This window comes from Trichechus manatus, unplaced genomic scaffold, assembly GCF_000243295.1.
Source record: "Trichechus manatus latirostris isolate Lorelei unplaced genomic scaffold, TriManLat1.0 scaffold00107, whole genome shotgun sequence".
Taxonomy (NCBI): domain Eukaryota; kingdom Metazoa; phylum Chordata; class Mammalia; order Sirenia; family Trichechidae; genus Trichechus; species Trichechus manatus.
In genome coordinates this window covers 6,074,123-6,098,850 of record NW_004444043.1, presented here as the reverse complement: position 1 = coordinate 6,098,850, position 24,728 = coordinate 6,074,123, and the positions used below count along the sequence as shown (strand labels likewise).

The window sequence follows — 24,728 nt, the reverse complement described above, 5'->3', positions numbered from 1 at the left end:
CAAAAGAAGAGATTGAAAAGGTAATTAAAAAACTCCTGACAAAAAAAAGCCCTGGCCTGGATGGCTTCACCGGAGAATTCTACTGAACTTTCACAGAAGAATTAACACCACTACTATTAAAGGTATTTCAGAGCACAGAAAAGGACAGAATACTCCCAAACTCATTCTATGAAGCCAGCATAACCCTGATACCAAAACCAGATAAAGACACCACAAAAAAAGAAAATTATAGACTAATATCCCTCATGAATATAGTTGCAAAAATCCTCCACAAAATTCTAGCCAACAGAATTCAACAACATATCAAAAAAATAATTCAACATAACCAAGTGAGATTTATACCAGGTATGCAGGGATGGTTCAACATTAGGAAAACAATCAATGGAATCCATCACATAAATAAAAGACAACAATCAAATAATCTTATTAACTGATACAGAAAAGGCATTTGACAAAGTCCAACACCCATTCATGATTAAAACTCTCAGCAAAATAGAAACAGAAGGGAAATTCTTCAACATAACAAAGGGCATTTATACAAAGCCAACAGCCAACATCATCCTAAACGGAGAAAGTCTGAAAGCATTCCCCTTGAGAAAGCGAACCAGACAAGGATGTCCTTTATCACCACTCTTATTCAATACGGTGCTGGAGGTCCTAGCCACAGCAATTAGGCTAGAAAAAGAAATAAAGGGCATCTAAATTTGTAGGGAAGAAGTCAAAGTATCTCTATTTCCAGATAATATGATCTTATACACAGAAAACCCTAAAGAATACACAAGAAAACTATTGGAACTAATAGAAGATTTCAGCAAATTTTCAGGATACAAGATAAACATACAAAACTCAGTTGGATTCCTTTACATCAACAAAGAGAACCTCGAAGAGGACATCACCAAATCAACACCATTTAAAACAGCCCCCAAGAGGATAAAATACTTAGGAATAAATCTAACCAGAGATGTAAAAGATCTATACAATGAAAACAACAAGACACTACTGCAAGAAACCAAAAGAGACCTGCATAAGTGGAAAAACATACCTTGCTCATGGATAGGAAGACTCAACATTGTGAAAATATTAATTCTACCCGAAGCATTCTACAGATACAATGCAATCCCGATCCAAATTCCAAAGGCATTTTTTAATGAGATGGTGAAACAAATCACCAACTCCATATGGAAAGGGAAGAGGCCCCAAATAAGTAAAGCATTACTTAAGAAGAACAAAGTGGGAGGCCTCAAACTACCTGATTTTAGAACCTACTGTAACACCACAGTAGTCAAAACAGCCTGGTACTGGTACAACCACAGATACATAACCAATGGAACAGAATTGAGAATCCAGACATAAATTCATCCACCTATGAGCAGCTGATATTTGACAAAGGCTTAAAGTCTGTTAATTGGGGAAAAGATAGTCTCTTTAAGAAATGGCGTTGAACTGGCATAATGGGACTCCACCTGAAAAAACTGAAACAAGACCCATACCTCACACCATGCACAAAAACTAACTCAAAATGGATCAAAGAAATAGAAAATCGAAAATGATAAAGATCATGGAAGAAAAAATAGGGACAACGCTAGGAGCCCTAATACATGGCATAAACACAATATGAACCGTAAGTAACAATGTACAAGCATGAGAAGACAGACTAGATAAATGGGAGCTCCTAAAAATCAAACACTTATGTTCATCAAAAGACTTCACCAAAAGAGTCAAAAGACAACCTACAGACTGCGAAAAAAATTTTGGCTTTGACATATCCAATCAGCATCTAAGCTCTAAAATCTGCAAGATACTGCAAAACCTCAACAACAAAAAGACAAATAACCTAATTAAAAAATGGACAAAGGATATGAACAGGTACTTCATCAAACCAGATATTCAGGTGGCTAACAGACACATGAAGAAATGCTCATGATCATTAGCCATTAGAGAAATGCAGATCAAAACTACAATGAGATACCATCTCACCCCAACAAGGCTAGCATTAATCCAAAAAACACAAAATAATAAATGCTGGAGAGGTTGTGGAGAGACTGGAACACATACTCTGTTGGTGGGAATGTAAAATGGTACAACAACCACTTTGGAAATCAATTTGGCGGTTTCTTAAAAAGCTAGAAATAGAAGTACCATACAATCCAGCTATCCCGCTCCTTGCAATATATTCTAAAGAAATAAGAGTGGTCACACGAATAGATATATGCACACCCATGTTCATTGTAGCACTGTCCACAATAGCAAAAAGATGGAAACAACCTAGATGCCCATCAACTGATGAATGGATAAACAAATTACGGTGGATAAACAAATTATGGTACATCCACACAATGGAATAGTATGCAACAATAAAGAACAATGATGAAGCCACGAAACATAATATGGAGGAAGCTGGAGGTCATTATGCTGAGTGAATTTAGTCATAGAAGGACAAATATTGTATAATACCACTATTTTAAGAACTCAAGAAAAGGTTTAAACACAGAAGGAAACATTCTTTGGTGGTTAGGAGGATGGGGAGGGAGGGTGAGGGTTATCTACTAACTAGATAGTAGATAAGAATTATCTTAGGTGAAGGGAAGGACAGCACATACTACAGGGGAAGTCAGCACAACTGGACTAAACCAAAGCTAAGAAGTTTCCTGAATACAATCAAACACTTTGAGGGACAGAGTAGCAGGAGTAGAGGTCTGGGGACCATGCTCTCAGGGAACATCAAGGTCAACTGGCATAACAAAGCTTATTAAGAAAATGTTCTGCATCCTACTTTGGTGAGTGGCGTCTGGGGTCTTAAAAGCTTGCAAGCGGCCATCTAAGATGCATCAATTGGTCCCAACCACCTGGAGTAAAGAGAACGAAGAACACCAAAGACACAAGGAAAGTATTATCCCAAGAGACAGAAAGGGCCACATAAACCAGAGACTTCATCAGCCTGAGACCAGAAGAACTAGATGGTGCCCGGCTACCACCAATGACCCCTGACAGGGAACACAACAGAGAGTCCCGGATGGAGCAGGAGAAAGGTGGTATGCAGAACTCAAATTCTAGTAAGACCAGACTTAATGGTGTGACTGAGACTTGGAGGAACCCCAGAAAGCATGGCCCCTGGATTCTCTATCAGCCCAGAACTAAAACAATCTCCGAGGCCAACTCTTCTGACAGCGATTGGGCTGGACTGTGGGACATAAAGTGATACTCGCGAGGAGTGCGCCTCTTAGCTCAAGTAGATACAAGAGACTAAATGGGCAGCTTCTGTCCGGAGGTGAGATGGTAAGGCAGACAGGGTTAGGAGCTGATTGAGCAGACATGGGGAATCGGGGGTGAAAAGGGGGAGTGTAGTGTCACAGTATGGAGAGAGCAATTAGAGTCACATAACAATGTATGTATAAATGTCTGTTTGGGAAAAAAAAAAGATTAAACTGGTAGAGATGACTAGGAAAGATTATGAGAAGGAGACTGGAATTTGGGAATAAGTGCCTGAATTAGGATTGTGGCAATGAGTATGGAAAGGAAGGGATGAGTAAGAGAGGTACAACAAAGAAAAATGGAACAGATTTGGTTCTAATCAGATGGGAGGCAAGGCAAGACAGAGTTCCGACATTCAGTTTACTTCTAATTGATGATGTTTATTATAGTAATGTAATACAATAACACAATGATCTCCCTGAAGTTAAAAATGTTTTAACAGTCTTAAACATTTTAATAATTAGGCCACACATAATGTGAATGCAGGACCCTAGGGGTGCAAATGGTTGCGCTTGACTACTAACCCTAAAGGTTGGTGGTTTAAACCCATCCAACAGTGCTGTGGAAGAAAGGCCTGGTGAATTGCTTCTGTTAAGATTACAGCCAAGAAAACCCAATGGAGCATAGTTCTACTCTGCAACACATGAGATCACCATGAGCTGTAACTGAGTTGAGGGCAATCAGTTTGGTTTTTGGTTTTAATATGAATGCACTCAGAAAAGACGAAAACAATCTGGTAGCAAAACAAATAATTTCCTTCTTAGCTGTTGCTGATGTCTTATTTGCACGTCTGTGTCTTGTATCATAGGCAGGGTGTCATATAATTTAGCACACTTTTGAGAGACAAAGGGACAAATTAACAATTATGCCAGGGCAAAAAAGACTAGCTCAGGCAACCTAGAACATATGGTCCCCTAAGTACGGGGGAAAGGAGTGGAGTGAGGTTGTTCTCTATTCCACATGTCCACAGCTGGGCCTCACAGGAAAGAATAGGTTTTCTCCTCCATCATGCTGGAGGAACACCCAGATGGGGAATAATAAATCACCCCAAACCAAAGCGGTGTCTGATCAGGTCTTGCCTCTGGTGTTAGCTCCAGAAAACACATGGTGAAGCAGATAAAATTTATTACTCTCATATTTCAACTCTTTCATCTCCTGTTGGCACCTGTGTAGCCAGAGCTCCACTGTCTGATATTCCACAGTGGCCTGCTCTTCCCCAGGCTTCAGAAATCGTTCCCATTGCTTCTCCTTCCCCAACCATGTCTATATGAAAACACTCGTTTGAACATCCTGAGTGTCTTCACTCACTGTTTATAGCAAACTTACTCACCCACCGATTCCAATGATAAATGTTTTCATAATCAGCTTGAAAGTCACGTCTTCCTAAAATTTCCTTAAAAAAAAAAAAATCAGAAGTTTATCATTGAGATGTCTAAAGTGGTAAAATAAATAGTCGTAAGTTAGGAAGGCCAGCTGGGGGGAAACAATGACAGTCATCTCTCACTTATCCTACTCTGGATTATCAACATGGCATGGAAGTCTTCACACGGTACTGGTTTTTCTCTGCCACACTCTACTGCAAAGTGCCAATAGCTGCTGCATGCTCAGGGGATATAAACAGATGTCAAATGAGCTAAAAGGGCCCATGGCCAAGCTTATGCCCTTGAATTTGTCTTTTTCAAGGGCAGGAAGAGTTGTTAGGCCACAGCATAGTCCAGAGAGTTTCACATTCCCGAGCCAGGTCACATTTCACGTGCAAAGCTCAATCACCTCGATATGAAACATTAAACCCGGGGCTGGTGAACCCTCTCGGCTGACCTCTCTTTCTCCTCTTCTGAAAGAGGAAGAATGTCAGTGCTGGCCAGAGGCAAAAGGACACTTAATTCCCTTTTAAGGGCACCATTTTCTCATTGAAGAGTCTTGGTCAAAGGCCGAGGTCAGGAGCTCTGGTGGCAGTTAAGTGCTCAGCTGTTAACTGAAAGGTTGCTGGTTTGAACCCACCCAGAAGAAAGACATGGTGACATGTTTCTGTAAAAATCACAGCATAGAAAACCCTATGGGGCAGTTCTACTCTGTCACCTGGGGTCACTAGGAGTTGAAAATCAACTTGTCAACACCCAACAACAAGGCCAGGGTAACCCATTGCTGTCGAGTCAATTCTCATTCATAGTGACCCTACAGGACAGAGCAGAACTGCCCCATAGGGTTTCCAAGGAGCTGGTGGATTTGAACTGTTGACGTTTTGGTTACCAGCCGAGCTCTCAACCACTGTTGCACCAGGACTCCACTACAGCCAGTGTAGACAAATTTTTTCAGAAATAGATCTACCAGTACATATTTGAATTTTGTTGTCAAAAAGGCAAAATCAGGAGATGGAGCCAACATGGTGCTATAGACAGAAGTACTACGCCATCCCTCCACAGCAAAGACCCAAAAAACTAAGTAAAACAGAGACAAACATCAATCCTGGAACCCTAAGCATCAAACAGAGATAAAAAACTCAACCGAGTACCAAATGGAATAAGAAACTGACAGAGAATAGAAAGCGAGGAGAGTTACAAATGGAGGTCCCCTATTAGCTAACACAGCACGAATCCACCACCTTGGACTTGGACTCCCGTCGGAGATCGGCAGACAGGGAGTACAGGAAAGCAGATTCACAGAGCTCCGAGCAGGAGACAGAGCACCTGTTAACCAGCGAGACACACTTTTCCAGCCTCTACCTTGCCTCCCCCTGCTTGACCTTCGCCACTTCCTGGCTGGCCAAATCCTGGCTTCCTGGAGGGCCGATTCACTGCTTCCCGGTGAACTGTGACTGGAGGATTTGCCCTGCCAACTATGGCCAGCTTCTTCATGGCCATTTCTTTGTTGCTGCTATTGCTTTTTTTGGCCTCTTTTGATTTCTTCCCTGCCTCTCACCTCCTCCCCTGCCTGTCTCTCAAACACTTGACTCCATGTGCCATCTTTGCTTCTTCTTGACACACTGTGAAGCGCCACTCAGCTGGGGAACTGCTTCCCTGTTACGTGCGGCCACACTGGTGGGATCCCTGGGGACTTTTCTTCCCTTTTCCTTTTTTTTTTTGTTCGTTTTCTTTTTCTTTTTTCCTTTTTATTTTTCTTTGTTTCTCAGTTTCTCATCTCTTTCTACTTACCTTCTTTTCCTGTCTCCTGAATACCTGTCGCTGTGTAGCATCTCCACCCCTTCTAGCTGTGCTGTACTGCGAGGCTTGGGAGCTGCTTCCCTAGTCTTCGCAGCCATGTCAGTGGGAACCCTGGGGGCACTGTTTAATATAATTTTTATTTTATTTTTTCCTTTTTGTTTTTCTTCATTTCTCGGCATCTTGTCTCTCTACTCCAATGGTAAGCTAGCTCAGCACTTTTTTTTTTGCTCCTGTTTCTTCTCCCATACCCAGCCTAGCTCCACAAATCACAACCTCCTCCTTCCCCTCCCTCCTGCCTATCTGAACCATGTGCTGAATATTGCACTCCTGAGCAGCACAGGCACAGCCTACTGGAACCTGCCCTGCACTGACCACCAGCTCACTTTGTCAGCCCCAGTATGTGCCACAACCTATACCAGCCCTTCCTTTTCAGCTGGACCTGTCTTGTTGCACCATAACTGAGTGATCAGCCCTGATCATTGGACAAGGAGGTGAAAAATACCGTGTCCACAGACAAACGAACAACAAAGAATGCACAAACCACCTACTCAGGCATAACCAGATAAAACAAAAAAGCAGGACAGAACAAATCTACAATTAATAAACGAAAATAACTACCAAATGTCCCAAAGACAGCAGACAATATCAAAACACGTAAAAAAATAGACAGGATGGTTCCAGTAGGCGTCCAAAATAAAACACCAGATGACTTTCCAGTACAAGAAAAGGCACTAGAACTACCTGATAGGGAATTCAAATATCTAATATTCAGAGCTATTCAAGAGTTGAAGCAAAAAGCAAACAAAAATGAGAAAAAAACAGACAAATTCATGGAAAATACAAACAAAAAATGAAAGAATTCAGGAAAATAACACAGGAACAAAATGTCAAGTAAATTACAACTAGAAATCATACAAAAACAACAATTAGAAATCCAAAAGATACACAACAAGATTTCAGAAAAGGACAGCGTCACAGAAGGGCTGAGAACAGGTATGAAACAATGGAAGATAGGATCAGTGAAGTTGAAGACAAACACTTGAAACTTTGCAGAAAAATAAAAAAAAAAGGACAAAGAAAAATGAAGAAACCCTGAGAATTATATGGGATATACTCAAAAGCAAAAATTTCCAAGTGATCCGAGTTCCAGAACAGGAGGAGAAAACGGAAAACATAGAGAGGATCACTGAAGAATTGCTGACCGAAAACATCCTTAGTATCATGAAAGATGAAAAGCTGATCGTCCAAGAAGCTCGACAAACCCCATATAGGACAAACTCCAAAAGAATATCACCAAGGTATATCATAATCACACTCGCTAAAACCAAAGACAAACAGAGAATCCTGATAGCACCTCGAGAAAAACGAACACTCACATACAGAAGAGAAACAGTAAGAATAAGCTCTGATTACTCGGCAGAAACCATGCAGGCAAGAAGGCAATGGGATGACATATACAACACCTTAAAAGAAAAAAGCTGCCAACCAAGAATAATATATCCTGCAAAATTCTCGTTCAAATATGATGGTGAAATCTGGACATTTCCAGATAAACAAAAATTAAGGGAATACGTAAAAACCAAACCAAACTTACGAGAATTATTAAAGGGAGTCCTGCGGTTTGAGAACACCATCAGATGACAGCCTGAATCTAGGACACAAGATCACACCAGATACCAACGTAGAAAATGAACTCTCAAGGACTATCCAAAAACAAAAGATTTACAACAGGAAACCAGAGAGATAAATATGCAAATGACAACAACATCAGAACAATAAAAGGGGGTATAAACAGTGTAGGTATAGAAACTTCTAATAGAGAGGAAGGCAAGGTGATACAAAGTAACAATAGACTCATTCAAACTTAGGAAGATAAGGGTAAATTTCAAGGTAATCAAAAAGAAAGTTAACAAACTTACTCATCAAAATAAAAAAGAAAAACATAAAGTCTCAGTGAAAACAAAATCTACAAAAACAAAAGAAATGAAAAAAAAAAACCCACAAACAAAAGGAATTCAGCACAGGAGAGTAACAGGAACAAAGAAATTGTCAGCACCACAAAAATCCACTACAAAATGATAAAATAAACTCCCAACTATCAATAACTACACTGAATGTAAATGGCCTAAATGCACCCATAAAGAGATAGAGTGACAGAATGGATAAAAAAAAAACAACAACAGGATCTATCAATATGCTGTCTACAAGAGACCCACCTTAGAAATGAAGACATAAATTTACTAAAAATCAAAGGATGGAATAAAATATATCAAGCAAACAGCCACCAAAAAAGAGCAGGAGTGGCAATATTAATCCCAGATAAAAAAGACTTTAAAACAAAATCCACCATAAAATACAAAGAAGGGCACTATATCATGATTAAAGGGACGATCCAGCATGAAGACATAACCATAAGAAATACCTATGCACCCAATGACAGGGCTCCAAAATACATAAAACAAACTTTAAAGCACTGAAAAGAAAAACTGACAGTTCCACTGTAACAGTAGGAGATTTCAACACACCACCCTCGGTAAAGAACAGAACATCTAAAAGAAACTCAACAAAGATACAGAAGACCTAAAGGGCACAATCAGCCAACTCCACCTCACAGACATGTATAGAACACTACACCCAACAGCTATGAAGTACACATTCTTTTCCAACACACTTGGAACATTCTCCAGAAGAGACCACATCTTAGGACACAGAGCAGCCCTAAAAAAAATCCAAAACAGAGATAATACAAAGTATCGTCTCTGACCACAACATCATCAAGGTAGAAATTAACAACAGGAAGAGTAAGGAAAAAAAATCAATTACATGGAATCTAAATAACACCCTGCTTAAAAACCACTGGGTAATAGAAGAAATCAAAGATGGAATAAAAAAATTCCTAGAATCAAACGAGAATGAAAACACATTATACCAAAACCTTTGGGACACAACAAAGGCAGTCCTCAGAGGACAATTTATAGCAATAGATGCACACATCAAAAAAGAAGGGACAAAATCAAAACATTAGCTACACAACTCAAACAAACACAAAAGGAACAGCAAAAAGAAGCCTACAGTCACGAGAAGAAAGGAAATAATAAAGATTAGAGCAGAAGTAAATGAAATATAGAATAGAAAAATAGCAAGAATCAACAAAACCAAAAGTTGGTTCTCGGAAAGGATCAACAAAATCGACAAATCACTAGCCAAACAGACAAAAGAAAAACAGGAGAGGATGCAAATAACCCAAATAAGAAATGAAATTGGGGATATTACAACAGACCCAAATGAAATAAAAAGTATCATAACAAAGTATTATGAAAAAGTATATACTCCAATAAATTTGAAAATCTAGAGAAAATGGACAAATTTCTAGAAATACACTATCTACCTAAACTAACACAAACAGAGACGGAACAACTAAATAAATCTATAACAAAAGAAGAGATTGAAAAGGTAATTAAAAACTCCCAACAACAACAAAAAAAAAGCCCTGGCCCTGACGGCTTCACTGGAGAATTCCAGCATTCAGAGAAGAGCTTACACGAGTACTACTCAAATTATTTCAGAACATAGAAAAGGAAGGGATACTTTCAAATTCATTCTACAAAGCCAGCATAACCCTGATACCAAAACCAGGCAAAGACACCACAAAAAAAGAAAATTACAGACCAATATCTCTCAGGAATATAGATGCAAAAATTCTCAACAAAATTCTAGCCAAGAGAATTCAGCATCATATCAAAAAAATAATACACCATGACTAAGTAGGATTCATACCAGGTATGTAAGGATATTTCAACACTATAAAATCAATCAATGTAATCCATTACATAAATAAAAGAATCACATGATCATCTAAATCAACACAGAAAAGGCATTTGACAAAGTCCAACACCAATTCCTGATAAAAACTCTCAATAAAATAGGTATAGAAGGGAAATTCCTCTACATAACAAAGGGCATCTATACGAAACCAACAGCCAACATAATTTCTAATGGAGAGAAGCTGAAAACAATCCCCTTGAGAAGAGGAACAAGACAAAGATGTGTTTTAGCACCACTCCCATTTAACATTGTGCTGTAAGTCCTAGCTAGAGCAATAAGGCAACAAAAAGAAATAAAGGGCATCCAAATTGGTAATGAAGAAGTAAAACTGTCCCTATTTGCAGATGATGTGATACTACATATAGAAAACCCAAAAGACTCCATGAGAAACTCCTGGAACTAGTAAAAGATTCAGCAGAGTAGCAGGATACAAGATAAACATAGAAAAATCAGTTGGATTCCTATATACCAACAAAGAGAACGGTGAAAAGGAAATCAGGAAAACAACACCATTTATAATAGCCCCTAAAAGAATAAAATACTTAGAAATAAATCTAACCAGGGATGTAAAAGACCTATACAAAGAAAACTACAAAACACTACTGCAAGAAACCAAAAGAGATCCCCATAAATGGAAAAACATACCATGCTCATGGATAGGCAGACTCAACATTGTGAAAATGACATTCTACCCACAGCAATCTAGAAATACATTGTAATCCTGATCCAAATACCAACAACATTCTTTATTTTTCTAGTTTTTTATTTTAACTTGTAGGACTGTTAGTTTCCTTTGTGGTTACCTTAATATTTACCCCTATTTTTCTAAGTTTACACCAGTCTTTTATTTCTTTATATTGCCTTGACTTCCTCTCCATATGAAAAATTTGTCTACATTTTTTAAGTCCCTCTTTTTTGTTTTAATGTCATCATCTTTTACATATTGACATCTATTTCCCTATTTTCAATGTTTTAGCTTTGATTTCCTTTAAAAATATGGAAAGCTTCAGGAATTTGCGTGTCATCCTTACGCAGGGTCCACGCTAATCTTCTCTGTATCGTTCCAATTTTAGTATATGTGCTGCCGAAGCGAGCACCCAACAACATTCTTTAAAGAGATGAAAAAAACTAATCATTAACTTTATATGGAAAGCAAAGAGACCTCAGATAAGTAAAGCATTACTGAAGAAGAAGAATAAAGTAGGAGGACTCACGCTACCTGACATCAGAGCCTACTAGACAGCTGTGGTAGTCAAAACAGCCTGGTACTGGTACAATGACAGACATATTGACCAATGGAACAAAACTGAGAACCCAGATGTAAATCCATCTACCTACGGTCACCTGATCTTTGACAAGAGCCCAAAGCCCATTAAATGGGGAAAAGACAGTCTTTTTAACAAATGATGCTGGCAAAATTGGATGTCCATTTGCAAAACAATCAAACAGGACCCATACCTCACACCATACACAAAAGTTAATTCAGAATGGATCAAAGACCTAAATATAAAACCAAAAACTACAAAGATCATAGAAGAAAAAACAGGATCAATGCTAGAGACCCTAATACACGGTATTAACGGATACAAACCATAATTAACAACACACGAACTCCAGAAGATAAGCTAGATAACTGGGATCTTCTAAAAATTAAACACTTATGCTCATCAAAAGACTTCACCAAAAGAGTAAAAAAAGAGAACCTACAGACTGGGAAAAAAATTTTGGCTATTACAAATCAGACAAAGGTCTAATCTCTAAAAATCTACAGGAAAATACAACACCTCTTCAATAAAAAGACTAATAATCCAATTAAAAAATGGGCAAAGGAAATGAACAGACACTTCACCAAAGAAGACATTTAAGCAGCTAACAGAAACATGAGGAAATGCTCGTGATCACTAGTCATTAGAGAAATGCAAATCAAAACTACAATGAAAAACCATCTCACCTCGGCATTACTGGCATGAATCAAAAAAACAGAAAATGACAAATGTTGGAGAGGCTGCAGGGAGATTGGAACTCTTATGCACTGCTGGTGGGAATGCAAAATGGTACAACCATTTTGGAAAACGCTGTGGCGCTTCCTTAGAAAGCTAGAAATAGAAGTACTATATGATCCAGCAATCCCACTCCTAGAAATATATCTTAGAGAAATAAAAGCCATCACACGATAAGACATATGCACACCCATGTTCACTGCAGCATTGTTCACAACAGCAAAAAGATGGAAACAACCTAGATGCCCATCCACAGATGAATGGGCATGAATGAATGTTAATTATGGTACATACACACAATGGATTACTACTCAACGATTAAGAACAATGATGAATCTGCAAAGCATCTCACAACATGGATGAATCTGGAGGGCATTATGCTGAGTGACATAAGTCAATCACAAAAGGACAAATATTGTATGAGACCACTATTATAAAAACTCATGAAAAGGTTTACAAAGAAAAAGAAACAATCTTTGATGGTTATGAGGGATGGGAGGAGTGGGGGTGGAAAAAAGAAAAAAAAGGTAAAATCAGGTTTATTAAAATCAGGTTATCAGGGCAAAATCAACAACAATTATAAGTTGTTGTTGTTAGGCACTGTCCAGTTGGTTCCTACTCATAGTGACTCCATATACAACAGAATGAAACGCCGCGTAGTCCTGTACCATCTTCACAATTTGAGCCCATTGTTGCAGACACTGTCAGTTATCTCACTGAGGGTCCTCCTCTTTTTCGCTGGGTCTCTACTTTACCATGATGTCCTTCTCCAGGGACTGGTCCCTCCTGATAGCATGTCTAAAGTGAGATAAATTTTTGCCATCCTTGCTTCTGAGGAGCATTCTGGCTGTACTTCTTCTAAGACAGATTTGTTCATTCTTCTGGCAGTCCGTAGTGTATTCAACACTCTTTGCCGACACTATAATTCAAACTCATCAATTCTTCTTCAGTCTTATTCGTTGCCCAGCTTTCACATGCCTATGAGAAGACTGAAAATATAATGGCTTGGGTCAGGTGCACCTTAATCCTCAAAGTGACATCTTTGTTTTTCAACACTTTAGAGATCTTTTGTAGCAATTTTGCCCGATGCATTTTGTTGTTTGATTTCTTGACTGCTGCTTCCATGGGCGTTAATTGTGGATCCAAGTAAAATGAAATCCTTGACAACTTCAGTCTTTTCTCTGTTTATCATAATGTTGCTTATTAGTTTAGTTATGAGGATTTTTGTTTTATGTTGAGGTGTAATCCACACTGAAGGCTGTAGTCTTTGAACTTCATCAGTAAGTGCTTCAAGTCCTCTTCACTTTCTGCAAACAAGGTTGTGTCATCTGCATATTGTAGTTAGTTAATGAGTCTTCCTCCAATCCTGATGCCACATTCTTCATATAGTCCAGCTTCTCAAACTTTTGCTCAGCATACAGACTGAATAAGAATGATGGAAGGGTACAACGCTGATGCACACCTTTCCTGATTTTAAACCACACAGTATTCCCGTTCTGTTCCAACTACTGCCTCTTGATCTACGTACAGGTTCTTCATGAGCATAATGAAGTGTTCTGGAATTCCCTTTCTTCACAATGTTATTCATAATTTGTTATGATCCATACAGTTGAATGCCTTTGCATAGTCAATAAAACACAGGCAAACATCCTTCTGGTATTCCCTGCCTTCAGCCAGAATCCATCTGACATCAGCAATGATATCCCTCATTCCACATCTTCTTATGAATCCAGCTTGAATACTGGCAATTCCCAGTCATTGTACTGCTGCAACTGTTTTTGAATTATCTTCAGCAAAATTTTACTTGTGTGTGATATTAACGATATCGTTTGATAATTTCCACACTCCACTGGACCACTGCTCTTTGACAGATCCAAAGATATATATCTCTTCCAGTCAGTTGGCCAGGTAGCTGTCTTCCAAATTTCTTGGCATGGACAAGTGAGCACTTCCAGCATAGCATCAATTTGTTGAAACATCTCAATTGGTATTCCGTCAATTCCTGCAGACTTGTTTTTCACCATTACCTCCAGTGCAGCTTGGACTTCTTCCTTCAGTACCACTGGTTCTTGATCATATGCTACCTCCTGAAGTGGATGAACACTGACCAACTCTTTTTGGTATAGCAACTCTGTGTGTTCCTTCCATCTTCTTTTGATGCTTCCTTGATTGTTCAATATCTTGCCCATAGAATCCTATATTCCAACTCGAGGCTTGAATTTTTTCTTCAGTTCTTTTAGCTTGAGAAATGTCAAGTGTGTTTTTCTCTTTTGATTTTCTAACTCCAGGTCTTTGCACATTTCATCATAATACTTTGTCTTCTTGAGCCGCTCTTTGAAATCTTCTGTTTAGCTCTTTTACTTCATTTCTTCCATTTCCTTTAGCTACTCTACGTTCAAGAGCAAGTTTAGAATCTCTTCTGACATCCATTTTGGTCTTCTCTTTCTTTCCTTCTTTTTAATGACCCTTTGCTTTCTTCATATATGATGTCCTTGATGTCATCCCACAACTCTTCTGGTCTTCAGTCATTAGTGTTCAATGTGTCAAATCTATTCTTGAGATAGTCTCTAAATTCAGGTGGGATATACTCAAGGTCATACACTGAAAAGCTCTCATGGACTTCTTTTATTTTTCTTTAGCTTCAACTCGAACTTACATATGTGTAATTGATGGTCTGTTCTGCAGCTGGCCCCTAGCCTTGTTCTGACTGATGATATTGTGCTTCTTCATCTCTTTCCATAGATGTAGTTGATTTGATTCCTGGTGTATTCCATCTGGTGATGTCCACGTGTATAGTCTCTGTTTATGTGAAAAAATTTATTTCCAATGAATAAGTTGTTGGTCTTGCAAAATTCTTTCATGCAGTCTCCGGCGTTGTTTCTATCACCAAGACCATAATTTTCCAATTACTGATCCTTATTCTTTGTTTCCAACTTTTGAATTCCAATCACCAGTAATTATCAATGCATCTTGACTGTGAACAGTTAAGGAGCTTGGCTGCCAACTGACAGGTTGGAGGTTCAAGTCCATCTAGAGGTACTTTGGAAGAAAGGCCTGGTGATCTACTTCCAAAAAATCAGCCACTGAGAACCCTATGGAGCACAAGGACACATGACTTGGAATTGATTCAGTGGCTGCTGGTTTATCATGGAATTGATTGCAAATGTTCATTCTTAAAAACTATCCTCACAACCAAAGAGAAACAGGCAAGTGCCTTTGTTTGCTGACCCCTGCTCTATGGGGTGAAGGGCAGTTTCATACATGGCCCCCTAAGGCTCACCAAAGCAGTTCTGTAGTTATTTTGATGCAACATAAGTGAAAAGGTGAGCTCAGTTCATAGGAACCTTACAATAGTGGCTCCTGAAGAGTACCCTGGACTGACACTACTGCCTTTTATTCCTGATTGCTCTGCTTTGGATGATCAGGGACGCCAGCTATGCAGTTTGGGATATGTAGCAGACACAGAGGTAGAGGGTGGGGCTGTGGTGGGGAGAAGAGCCTGGTAGTGAGAGGGCTGTTTGTTCCTTGGTTGCTTCTCAGTTTATCCAGAATATTCCAAACTGAGTAAAATAGTTTAAAGTTCAGTTCTACTTTCATTAACAAGCCTATGTAAGACAAGAATTTGATAATGACTGTGATAAAAAGAAAATATCAGAACAAGCTGGACATCTAAGTTCCACTTGGTGTTGCACTATTGAACATACACCTTCATCCGAATTGCCAGCGTGTATCAAGGAAAGAACTGCATATGAGGAATATTGTAAAATCAATTTTTAGGTTGTAATTTTTCTGCACTTGAATTTTATTTTACCCTATTCTTTTTATTTTTTTAAATAATGTTTTACTGTGTTTTCAATAAAGGTTTACATAGCAGTTTAACTTCTCATTCAATGATTTCTATACAAGTTGTTCAGTGACATTGGTTACATTGTTCACAATGTGTTGAGATTGTTTTAATTCTCCCAGAGTTAAGATTTCTGGCTTTCATGGAAGCTGAGGTAACCTAGCCAGGCCACTGCCCTTAGGTGTTCTTTTGAACCTTAAGCCCTGGGAAAGCTGGTTCCTAAAAGCCACTTTTGAGTCAAACAACGGTCTAGATAAACTAGTAAGACAGTTTTGCTTCGGGCATTGTGCTCTTTTGAAAAATTCAGTCATTTTGGGAAGACTCCACAGGTCAGAAAACCAAAAACCAAACCCACTGCTGTCAAGTCGATTCCGACTCATAGAGACCCTACAGAACAGAACTGCCCCACAGGGTTTCCAAGGAGTGGCTGGTGGATTCCAACGGCCAACCTTTTGGTTAGCAGTCAAGCTCTTAACCACTGTGCCACCAGGGTCAGACTGGAAGCTATGTTTACGGCAAATCAGTAATTATTTTAATTGTTCTTCAACACAATGCTTTATGAAAATCCCTCCTGAACACGGATTTATCAGTTCTGTCCTGATCCTTTTTTTCATGGCACTGCCGATAAGATTTGGTATAAGAGTGTTTCGAGGTTCTCTCATCTTCAGAACATTTCTGTTCTATAGTCAAAATGCTACCCTGATTTGCAAATCATGTATTAAATAAACCCCAATCCCTTTTTATTATTGGCTTAATATGATTTTTGTTTTAACAGTGTAAACATTCTCATCATTTCTGTTCTGGCTGCATTTCCATTAATCCAGTTTTCCTGCTGCCTTACACTCTCATCTTTGTTTTAAAGTAATTGCTGACTGCTTGGTCTCATATAGGTGATTTTTAAAAGGAGCACAGGACTTACAAGTGATAGTCTTTTTTCAGCCAATCGGTTATGTAGCTACAAGGTGACTTCAAGGGTTAGTTTCAGTTTGAAGAGTATCTCAGCGGAATAGCCTCAGGGAGTCCTCCAGTTGCAACCAGTCAAGTTGGTCTGGTTTTTTATTTTTTAAAAATTTGAGGTTCTGTTCCACATTTTTCTCACATTCTGTCAGTGTTCTACTCTTATTTTTGATAGGTCAATGCCAGGCTGCCAACTGTTCTTTCTTGGGAAGGGAAAGGCTGCCCTTTGTATTGAGATATCTTGCTTAATAGTTTTGGTGATACATGTCCTTTCTTTTATATGTTGTCAGTAGATGGTAGTAGGTTAATGATCTCGCTTGGCAAAACTTTTTTAACAATTCATAACACTTTGTCATTCCCCACCCCAAGCCCTCCTATTTTTGGATAGCTTTCAGGAACTTATCTCAAGACAGGGAAGTATAACCTCAGAGATCATATAGTCCACCCCTTCATTTTGCAGATATGAAAACTGGCCCAGGCAATGGAGTGATGTGCCCAAGGTTACAGAGCTAGTCAGTGGAAAAGCCAGAAATGAAACTAATACCAAGCAAGTTAACTTCTTTCTAATACCCCAGGCTGCTAAAAAGCACTTGCTTACCAAGAGTAAAGAAAGGATGTTGCACACGGGCTGGCTTAATTGCCATGCTGGCATGCATTAATGATGTCATTACTATTAATGGGGCAAGAGAGAGCCCTGGTGGTGCAGTGGGTAAAGTGTTCAGCTGCTAACTGAAAGATCAGCAGTTCAAACTCACCAGGCACTCCATGGGAGAAAGATGTGGCAGTCTGCTTCTATAAACATTACAGCCCTGGAAATTCCTTGGGGCAGTTCCGCTCTGTCCTATAGGGTCGCTATGGGCAGGAATCATCTCCATGGCAATGTATATGGTTTTTTCGTTTTCATCAATGGCATCTATTTATTGTGTCCATTGAATGGAAAGGACTACTGGTCCTGGCCTTCCTGCCACATCTTCCGATACATGTGAAGATACTGCATCAATTACATAATGCATAAACAACAAGTCAGTATGGCTGTGGCACCGAAATAGGCTGGAGGGGGTTATTCATCTGGAAATTCTCCCCACTCAGAAGCCAAGAGTGAGGTGGAGTCAAGAACATACTTATAAAATCCCTCCGGCTTAGGAGGGAACTCCCATAGTCAAATGTAAGTTTCTACTATCAAAGACACCCTCCCCTCTAATCTTTTAGCTTAATTCAGTTACAGCAGTATTGGCTTGTCCAAGACAATGCTTGGGTAAGTGCTGGGTGCAACTCATGCACAATGAGCAGGGGACAGTGCAGCGGGAGGGGTGGGGAACTGGGACAAAAGAAATGTGGCAGGCCTGAGGGGATGGGGCGGGGGGAGGCTAGCAATCCCTGAGGCCATTTATTTCAGTTGGACACACACGGCAGCTTCACGTGAGCTCCAAGTTCAGGCCTGACATGATCTACCTCCATACCACACTCTATTATTTGACTGCCTGTTGCTCTCTTTAAGGATTATTTTAAAATCAGATTTAAAAAGCTTACAGTCAAGAATTGCCAGGGCCTTCAAAAAGTCCACAAGAAAATTTCTAGAGCTAATAGAGGAATTTAACAAAGTTGCTGAGTACAAGGTCACCCAAAAAAAAATTAGTTAGGTTTCTATACACCAGCAATGAGAAATCTAAAAAGGAAATTAGGGAAACAATTCCATTTACAATAGCATCTAAGACAATAAAATACCTAGGAATAAATTTAACTAGGGATGTGACGGACTTATACAATAAAAACTATAAAACGCTGCTGAAAGTGATTAAAGAAGATTTAATAAATGGAAAGATGCACCATGTTCATGGACTGGAAGACTTAATATTGTTAAGATGTCAATACTACCCAAAACAATCTCAAGACTCAACACAATACAGATCAAAATTCCAACAGACTTCTTTACAGAAATAGAAAAACCAATCCTCAACTTTATATGGAATGGTAAGAGGCCCCCAATACCTAAAGCAATGCTGAAAGAGAAGAATAAAGCAGAAGGAGTCACATTTCCTGATTTTAAAACATACTACAGAGCCACAGTAATCAGAACTGCCTGGTACTGGTATAACAAATAGACCAATGGAATATAATTGAGAGTCCAGAAATAAACCCACATATTTATGGTCAACTGATTTTTGACAAGGATGGTAAGTCTATTTAGTGGGGGAAAGAAGACTCTCTTCAATAAATGTGCTGGGAAAATTTGATTTCCTTACACAGAAGAATGAAACAGGATCCCTGTCTCACACCACACACAAAAACAAATTCAAAATGGATTAAGGGCCTAAATGTGCAAACTAAAACTATCAAATTCTTAGAAGAAAAAGCAGGGGCAACACTGTCAGGCTTAGCTTTTAACAATGGATTATCAAATATAATAACAAATGCACAAACAGCAAAAGACAAAATAAATAAATGAGACCTCATAAAAATTCAAAACTTTAGTTAATCAAAAGACTTCACCAAAAAAGTGAAAAGACAAGCTACTGACTGGGAGAATATCTTTAAATATATATAAAACTTTGACAGCTTAACACCAGAAAGACAAATAATCCAATCATAAAATGGACAAAGGACCTGAATAGGCATTTCACCAAAGGACATCTCAATGGCCAACAAACACATGAAAAGATGCTCAGCATCATTAGCCATCAGAGAGATGCAAATCGAAACCATAATGACATACCATTTCACTCCCACTAGGTTGGCTAAGATTAAAAAAAAAAAAAAGAAAATAAAAAATGTTGGCAAGGATGTGGGGAAAATGGAACCCTTACCCATTGCTGGTAGGAATGCAAAATGGTACAGCCATTGTGGAAAAGTGTGGCAGTTCCTCAACAAACTGAAAACAGCACTACCATATGACCCAACAATTCCACTCCTAGGTATATGCCCAAAAGACTTGAAAGCAGAGACTCAAACAGATACTTGTATACACCAATGTTCATTGCAGTACTATTCACAATAGCCAAAAGGTAGAAACAACCTGAATGCCCAGTATGGATAAACAAAATGTGGTATATACATACAATGGACTACTACTCAGCCAGTAGGAGAAATGAAGTCTTGATACACAACAATATGGATGGAGCTGGAAGACATTATGCTGAGTGAAATAAATCAGTCACAGAAGGACAAATATCATATGACCTCATAATATAAGAAGACATGAAAATGCAGAAGTATGGAGACCAGAGTTTATTAGTGGTTACCAGGAGTGGGAGGAAGGGGGAAAGGGAGGGGTTAACAGTGATGGAAATACTGCACTGATTAAGGGTAGGGTTGCACAGCTGATTATTGTAATTCCTGTCAAAAAATTGTACACCTGTGTTATGGATCGAATTGTGTCCCCCCAAATGTGTGTCAACTTGGCTAGGCCATGATTCCCAACATTCTGATTGTCCACCATTTTGTCATCTGATGTGATTTTCCTATGTGTTATAAATCCCACCTCTATGATGTTAATGAGTCAGGATCTGAGGCAGTTATGTTAATGAGGCAGGACTCAATCTACAAGATTAGGTTGTGTCTTAAGTCAATCTCTTTTGAGATATAAAAGAGAAAAATTAGCAGAGAGACTTGGGGACCTCATACCACCAACAATGCAGTGTCAGGATCAGGATCAGAGTGCATCTTTTGCACCTGGGCTTCCTGCGTGGAGAAACTCCTAGACCAAGGGAAGATTGATGACAAGGACCTTCCTCCAGAGCCAACAGAGAGAGAAAGCCTTCCCCTGGAGCTGGCACCCTGAATTCGGACTCCTGGCCTACTAGACTGTGAGAGAACAAATTTGTCTTTGTTAAAGCCATCGACTTGTGGTATTTATCTTACAGCAGCACGAGATGACTAAGACAACCTGCAAAAAGTTGAATCAGCAAGAATTGTGTGACAGATATTTACAACAACCGCACCGCCCTACTGCCCCACCGTCCCTCCAAAAGAAAAAAAGAATAGCTGTTAGGCAGCTTATGTACAACCAAACACCTCATAGAATTTGGTTCCTTGGTTTGGAGGTTTAGGGTCATGGTTTCATGGGACACTCCAGTTAACTGACCTAATAACATGTTTAGCACTTCTGTTCTACCTCCTACTTCACTGCGTAGTGCCTGGGGTCTTAAAAGCTTGCAAGGAGCTATCCAAAGCACAATTGGTCTCTATTCGCCTGGAGCAACAGAGGAAAAAGGAGAGTTAAGAATAGGAGGATATGGAATGTGTGGCTAACTGCCTCCAAGAACAACTGCCTCCTTTGCCATGATACCAGAGGAAATGGATGGTGCCTGGCTACCATTACTGAACATTTTGATGAAAGATTCTACAGCAGAATGCTGGTCAAAAGGGGGTTAATGCAGAATAGAATTTCAAATTTACATGGACTCCAGATTTCCTGGAGCCATGAAGATTAGATAAACCCCTGAAACTACTGCCCTGAGATAATCTTCAAACCTTAAAACAAAAATATCCCCTGAAGTCTTCTTAAAACCAAACAATAGTTTACCTCAAGTAGTAAAAAATGTCTGCCTTGAACATTATGCTCTTTTAAGAACTATCTATATGGGATCAAATTGACAACAGCAACCTTAAAGTTTAGATAGGAAGCTTAGGGAGCAGTGAATTTATGTTAACTGGGGAGGTACAAGTCAGAAAAGGAGGGTGACAATGGCTGCACAACTTCAAGAATGCAATCAATGTCACTAAATGATACATGTAGAAGCTGTTAAAAGAAAAAAAGAGTTGCCAGGCCCCAAATGTAAGCAGTAGCAGATACCTATTTTATCAACTTGATATCAAGCTTCTTATCAAGCTTGATCAACTACAAACTGTAAATCATTTGATATCCTCAGGGAGAAAAGTATCTGAATTTTCCAGCCTCATCAATACAGCATAGGCTATCACTAGGAATATGTGCCAACTTCAATTTTGCAAAATATTTCTGCAGTTTATTCTTCCAATATGTGCAAAGCTCTCCTCAACAGAACATTCGCATACAGTAGTTAAAACCAAACTCAAAACGAATAATTTTTTTATACTTTTTTTTAATCCTAAGTCAAATGTGCGATTGAGTCCATTTTTCATAATTATAAGCCACCATCAAGCGTGCCCCCAACTCACGATCACCCCACGCACAACGGAAAGAAATGTTGCCCAGTCCTTCACAGTGCCCATGTTTAGCTGCAAATTGGACCATTGTGATCCACAGGGTTTTCACTGAATTTTCAGAAGCAGAATGCCAAGCCTTTCTCCCTAGTCCATCTTAGTCTGGAAGCTACACTGAGTCCGGTTCAGCATCACAGCAACGCACAAGTCCCCACTGACAGATGAGTGGTGGCTGCGCGTGAGGAGCACTGGCCAGGAATCCAACCTGGGTCTCCTGCATGGAAGGCAAGAATTTTACCACTGAACCACTGCCACTTTTTCATAAAGGGGATTTATTATGTTTAATACATTTCACTAATAACATGGTACATTTTGGATTCTAAATTACAGAATGGTCAGACTGGCATGTCCAGTATCAGAAAACTGCAAAGATGACAGAAACTCCCTAATACAAATGGTTTGAAGGATAAAAGATGATGTGGGGACAAGATGTTGTAATTTTCAAATGCCTGGAAACAGTTGTCTTGATATTTAAAAAAAAAAAGTGAAATGTTTTCAGAACTCTTTACACATTTATTTTATTCAAGAGTGTTATGGATTAAATTGTGTCCCCTAAACATGTGTGTCAACTTGGCTAGGCCATCATTCCCAGTATTGTGTGACTGTCCACCATTTTGTCATCTGAGGTGATCTTCCCCGTGTGTTGCAAATCCTACCTCTATGATGTTAATGAGGCAGGATTAGAGGCAGTTATGTTAATGAGGTAAGACTCAATCTACAAGATTAGGTTGTATCTTGAGTCAATCTCTTGAGAATCTAGCAGAGAAGACGGGGACCTCATACTACCAAGAATGAAGAACCAGGAGGGGAGCATGTCCTTTGGACCCTGGGCCCCTGCACCTGAGCAGCTCTTAGACCAGGCGAAGACTGATGAAAAGGACCTTGCCTCAGAGTTGACAGAGAGAAAGCCTTCCCCTGGAGCTGGCACCCTGAATTTGGACTTCCAGCCTCCTAGACTGTGAGAGAATAAATTTCTCTTTGTTAAAGCCATCCACTTGTGGTATTTCTGTTAAAACAGCACTAGATAACTAAGACAAACAGATATTCTGATTATCTTCTTTCATGAGACAGGGCAGTGTTTTCCTACTTTTCTTTAAACTTTGCCTCCTTTTGGTAAACATGAAATCACTGTATCTTTTGCCAGCCACTACCAGAAATGTGGAGAAGGCCTGGTGGCGCAGTGATCAAAGCTCTAGGGTGCTAACTGAAAGGTACCAAGGTTCTGGGGAGAAAGATGTGGCAGTCTGCTTTAGTAAAGACTTACAGCCTTGAAAACCCTATGGGAGCCGTTCTACTCTGTCTTATAGGGTCATTATGAGTCTGAATCCACTGGACGGCAGTGGGGTTGGTTTTATTTATTTATTTATTTATTACTAGAAATGTTGGAGCTTCCCTTTATGAAGGTTCTGATGTAAACAGTTATTTTCAATTTTTCTTTCCCCTAATATACAATTGGCTTATAATATCTGACTGTTCTACTTCGGAAATACGCAAACTGCCTTCCTTATACGATCTAGACCTTCTTCCATTGGCGATTCAATCTGCTAGGTCAGGGCTCTGCGAACTTTTTCTGCAAAGCTCCAGATAGTAAATGTTTTCAGCTTTGAGAGCAGCCACTCAATGCTGCCTTAATAACGCAGAGGACAGCCACAAAAAGATAAATAAGCAAAGGAGTGTGGCTGTGTTCCAATAAAACTTTAGGGAGACAGGAATCTGAATTTCATGTAACTTTCACGTGTCACAAAATATTCTTTTTTTTATTTCTTTTCAAACATTGAAAAATGTAAAAACCATTGCTAGCTCGAGGGCCGTAGCTGGTCAACTTCAGTGCTAGAGGAACGAGACTCTGCTCCCGTAAGGATTAAGATCTGACACCGTCCCTAGTAACTTCTCCCAACTACCAGGGTGGTCTCCGGCTATAGCACTCCCATTTTAAGGAGTCGGAATCGACTCGACGGCAACGGGTTCGGGTTTTTTTTGGTTTACGGGGCCTTAAAGCGCTGCGCCATCATAAGTACACGTTCTCCTGGGCAGGGTATTTATTAGGCCGTTTAAGGTGGTAAGAGTCCCAAGCGGGCTTGCAAGACCAAACCAGGTTCCAGGCCCCCGCGCAGGGACATCCTGGAAATACCTTCAGGCCCCAGCGAGGTGGCGCGACGCGACAAGGTCAGGCAGGTACTCACCTCGCGCCAGTTCGAATCCTCCCAAGCTACCCAGCGGAGGCGACTACCAAATGCGCGCTTGATACTAAATAACCCGCCGCTACCCGCAGCTCGCTAACTGAAAGGGCCACAACCACTCTCCCCGCGCCCCTACCACGTTAGAGGAACCCACGTAGAGGTCGCCACTGGTCTGTCTTTCCCACTGGGGACGGACGCCGCGCCAAGGACCCCCTTCCCGTTGGGGCGGGGCGGGACATCGGCGAGCGTGGCCTGGCGCGCGCGACTCCGCGCGGCTCCGGCCCTCTCCCTTCAGCGGCGCGCGCCCGGGGCCATCCTAGCCTTGCCT

General features: G+C 39.9%; 1 protein-coding gene and 1 non-coding gene across 3 annotated transcripts in view; both read right to left on the bottom strand.

Annotated features, from left to right (window-relative positions):
- Positions 1-24,635, bottom strand: part of NMRK1 (nicotinamide riboside kinase 1) — a 70,668-nt gene extending 46,033 nt beyond the window's left edge. For both annotated transcript variants that reach the window (XM_004383287.2, XM_023737743.1), the window contains exons 1-2: positions 24,537-24,635; positions 4,583-4,645 (exon numbers count right to left, since the gene is read on the bottom strand). In XM_004383287.2, coding sequence (XP_004383344.2) covers positions 4,583-4,611 — 29 coding nt within the window. In that variant the 5' untranslated portion in view covers positions 4,612-4,645; positions 24,537-24,635. The remainder of the gene's footprint in view (positions 1-4,582; positions 4,646-24,536) is intronic.
- LOC111821814 (U6 spliceosomal RNA) lies at positions 11,229-11,335 on the bottom strand. Its single transcript, XR_002825152.1, has one exon. It is a non-coding gene; the product is annotated as a U6 spliceosomal RNA (small nuclear RNA).
- Positions 24,636-24,728: the final 93 nt, after the last annotated feature.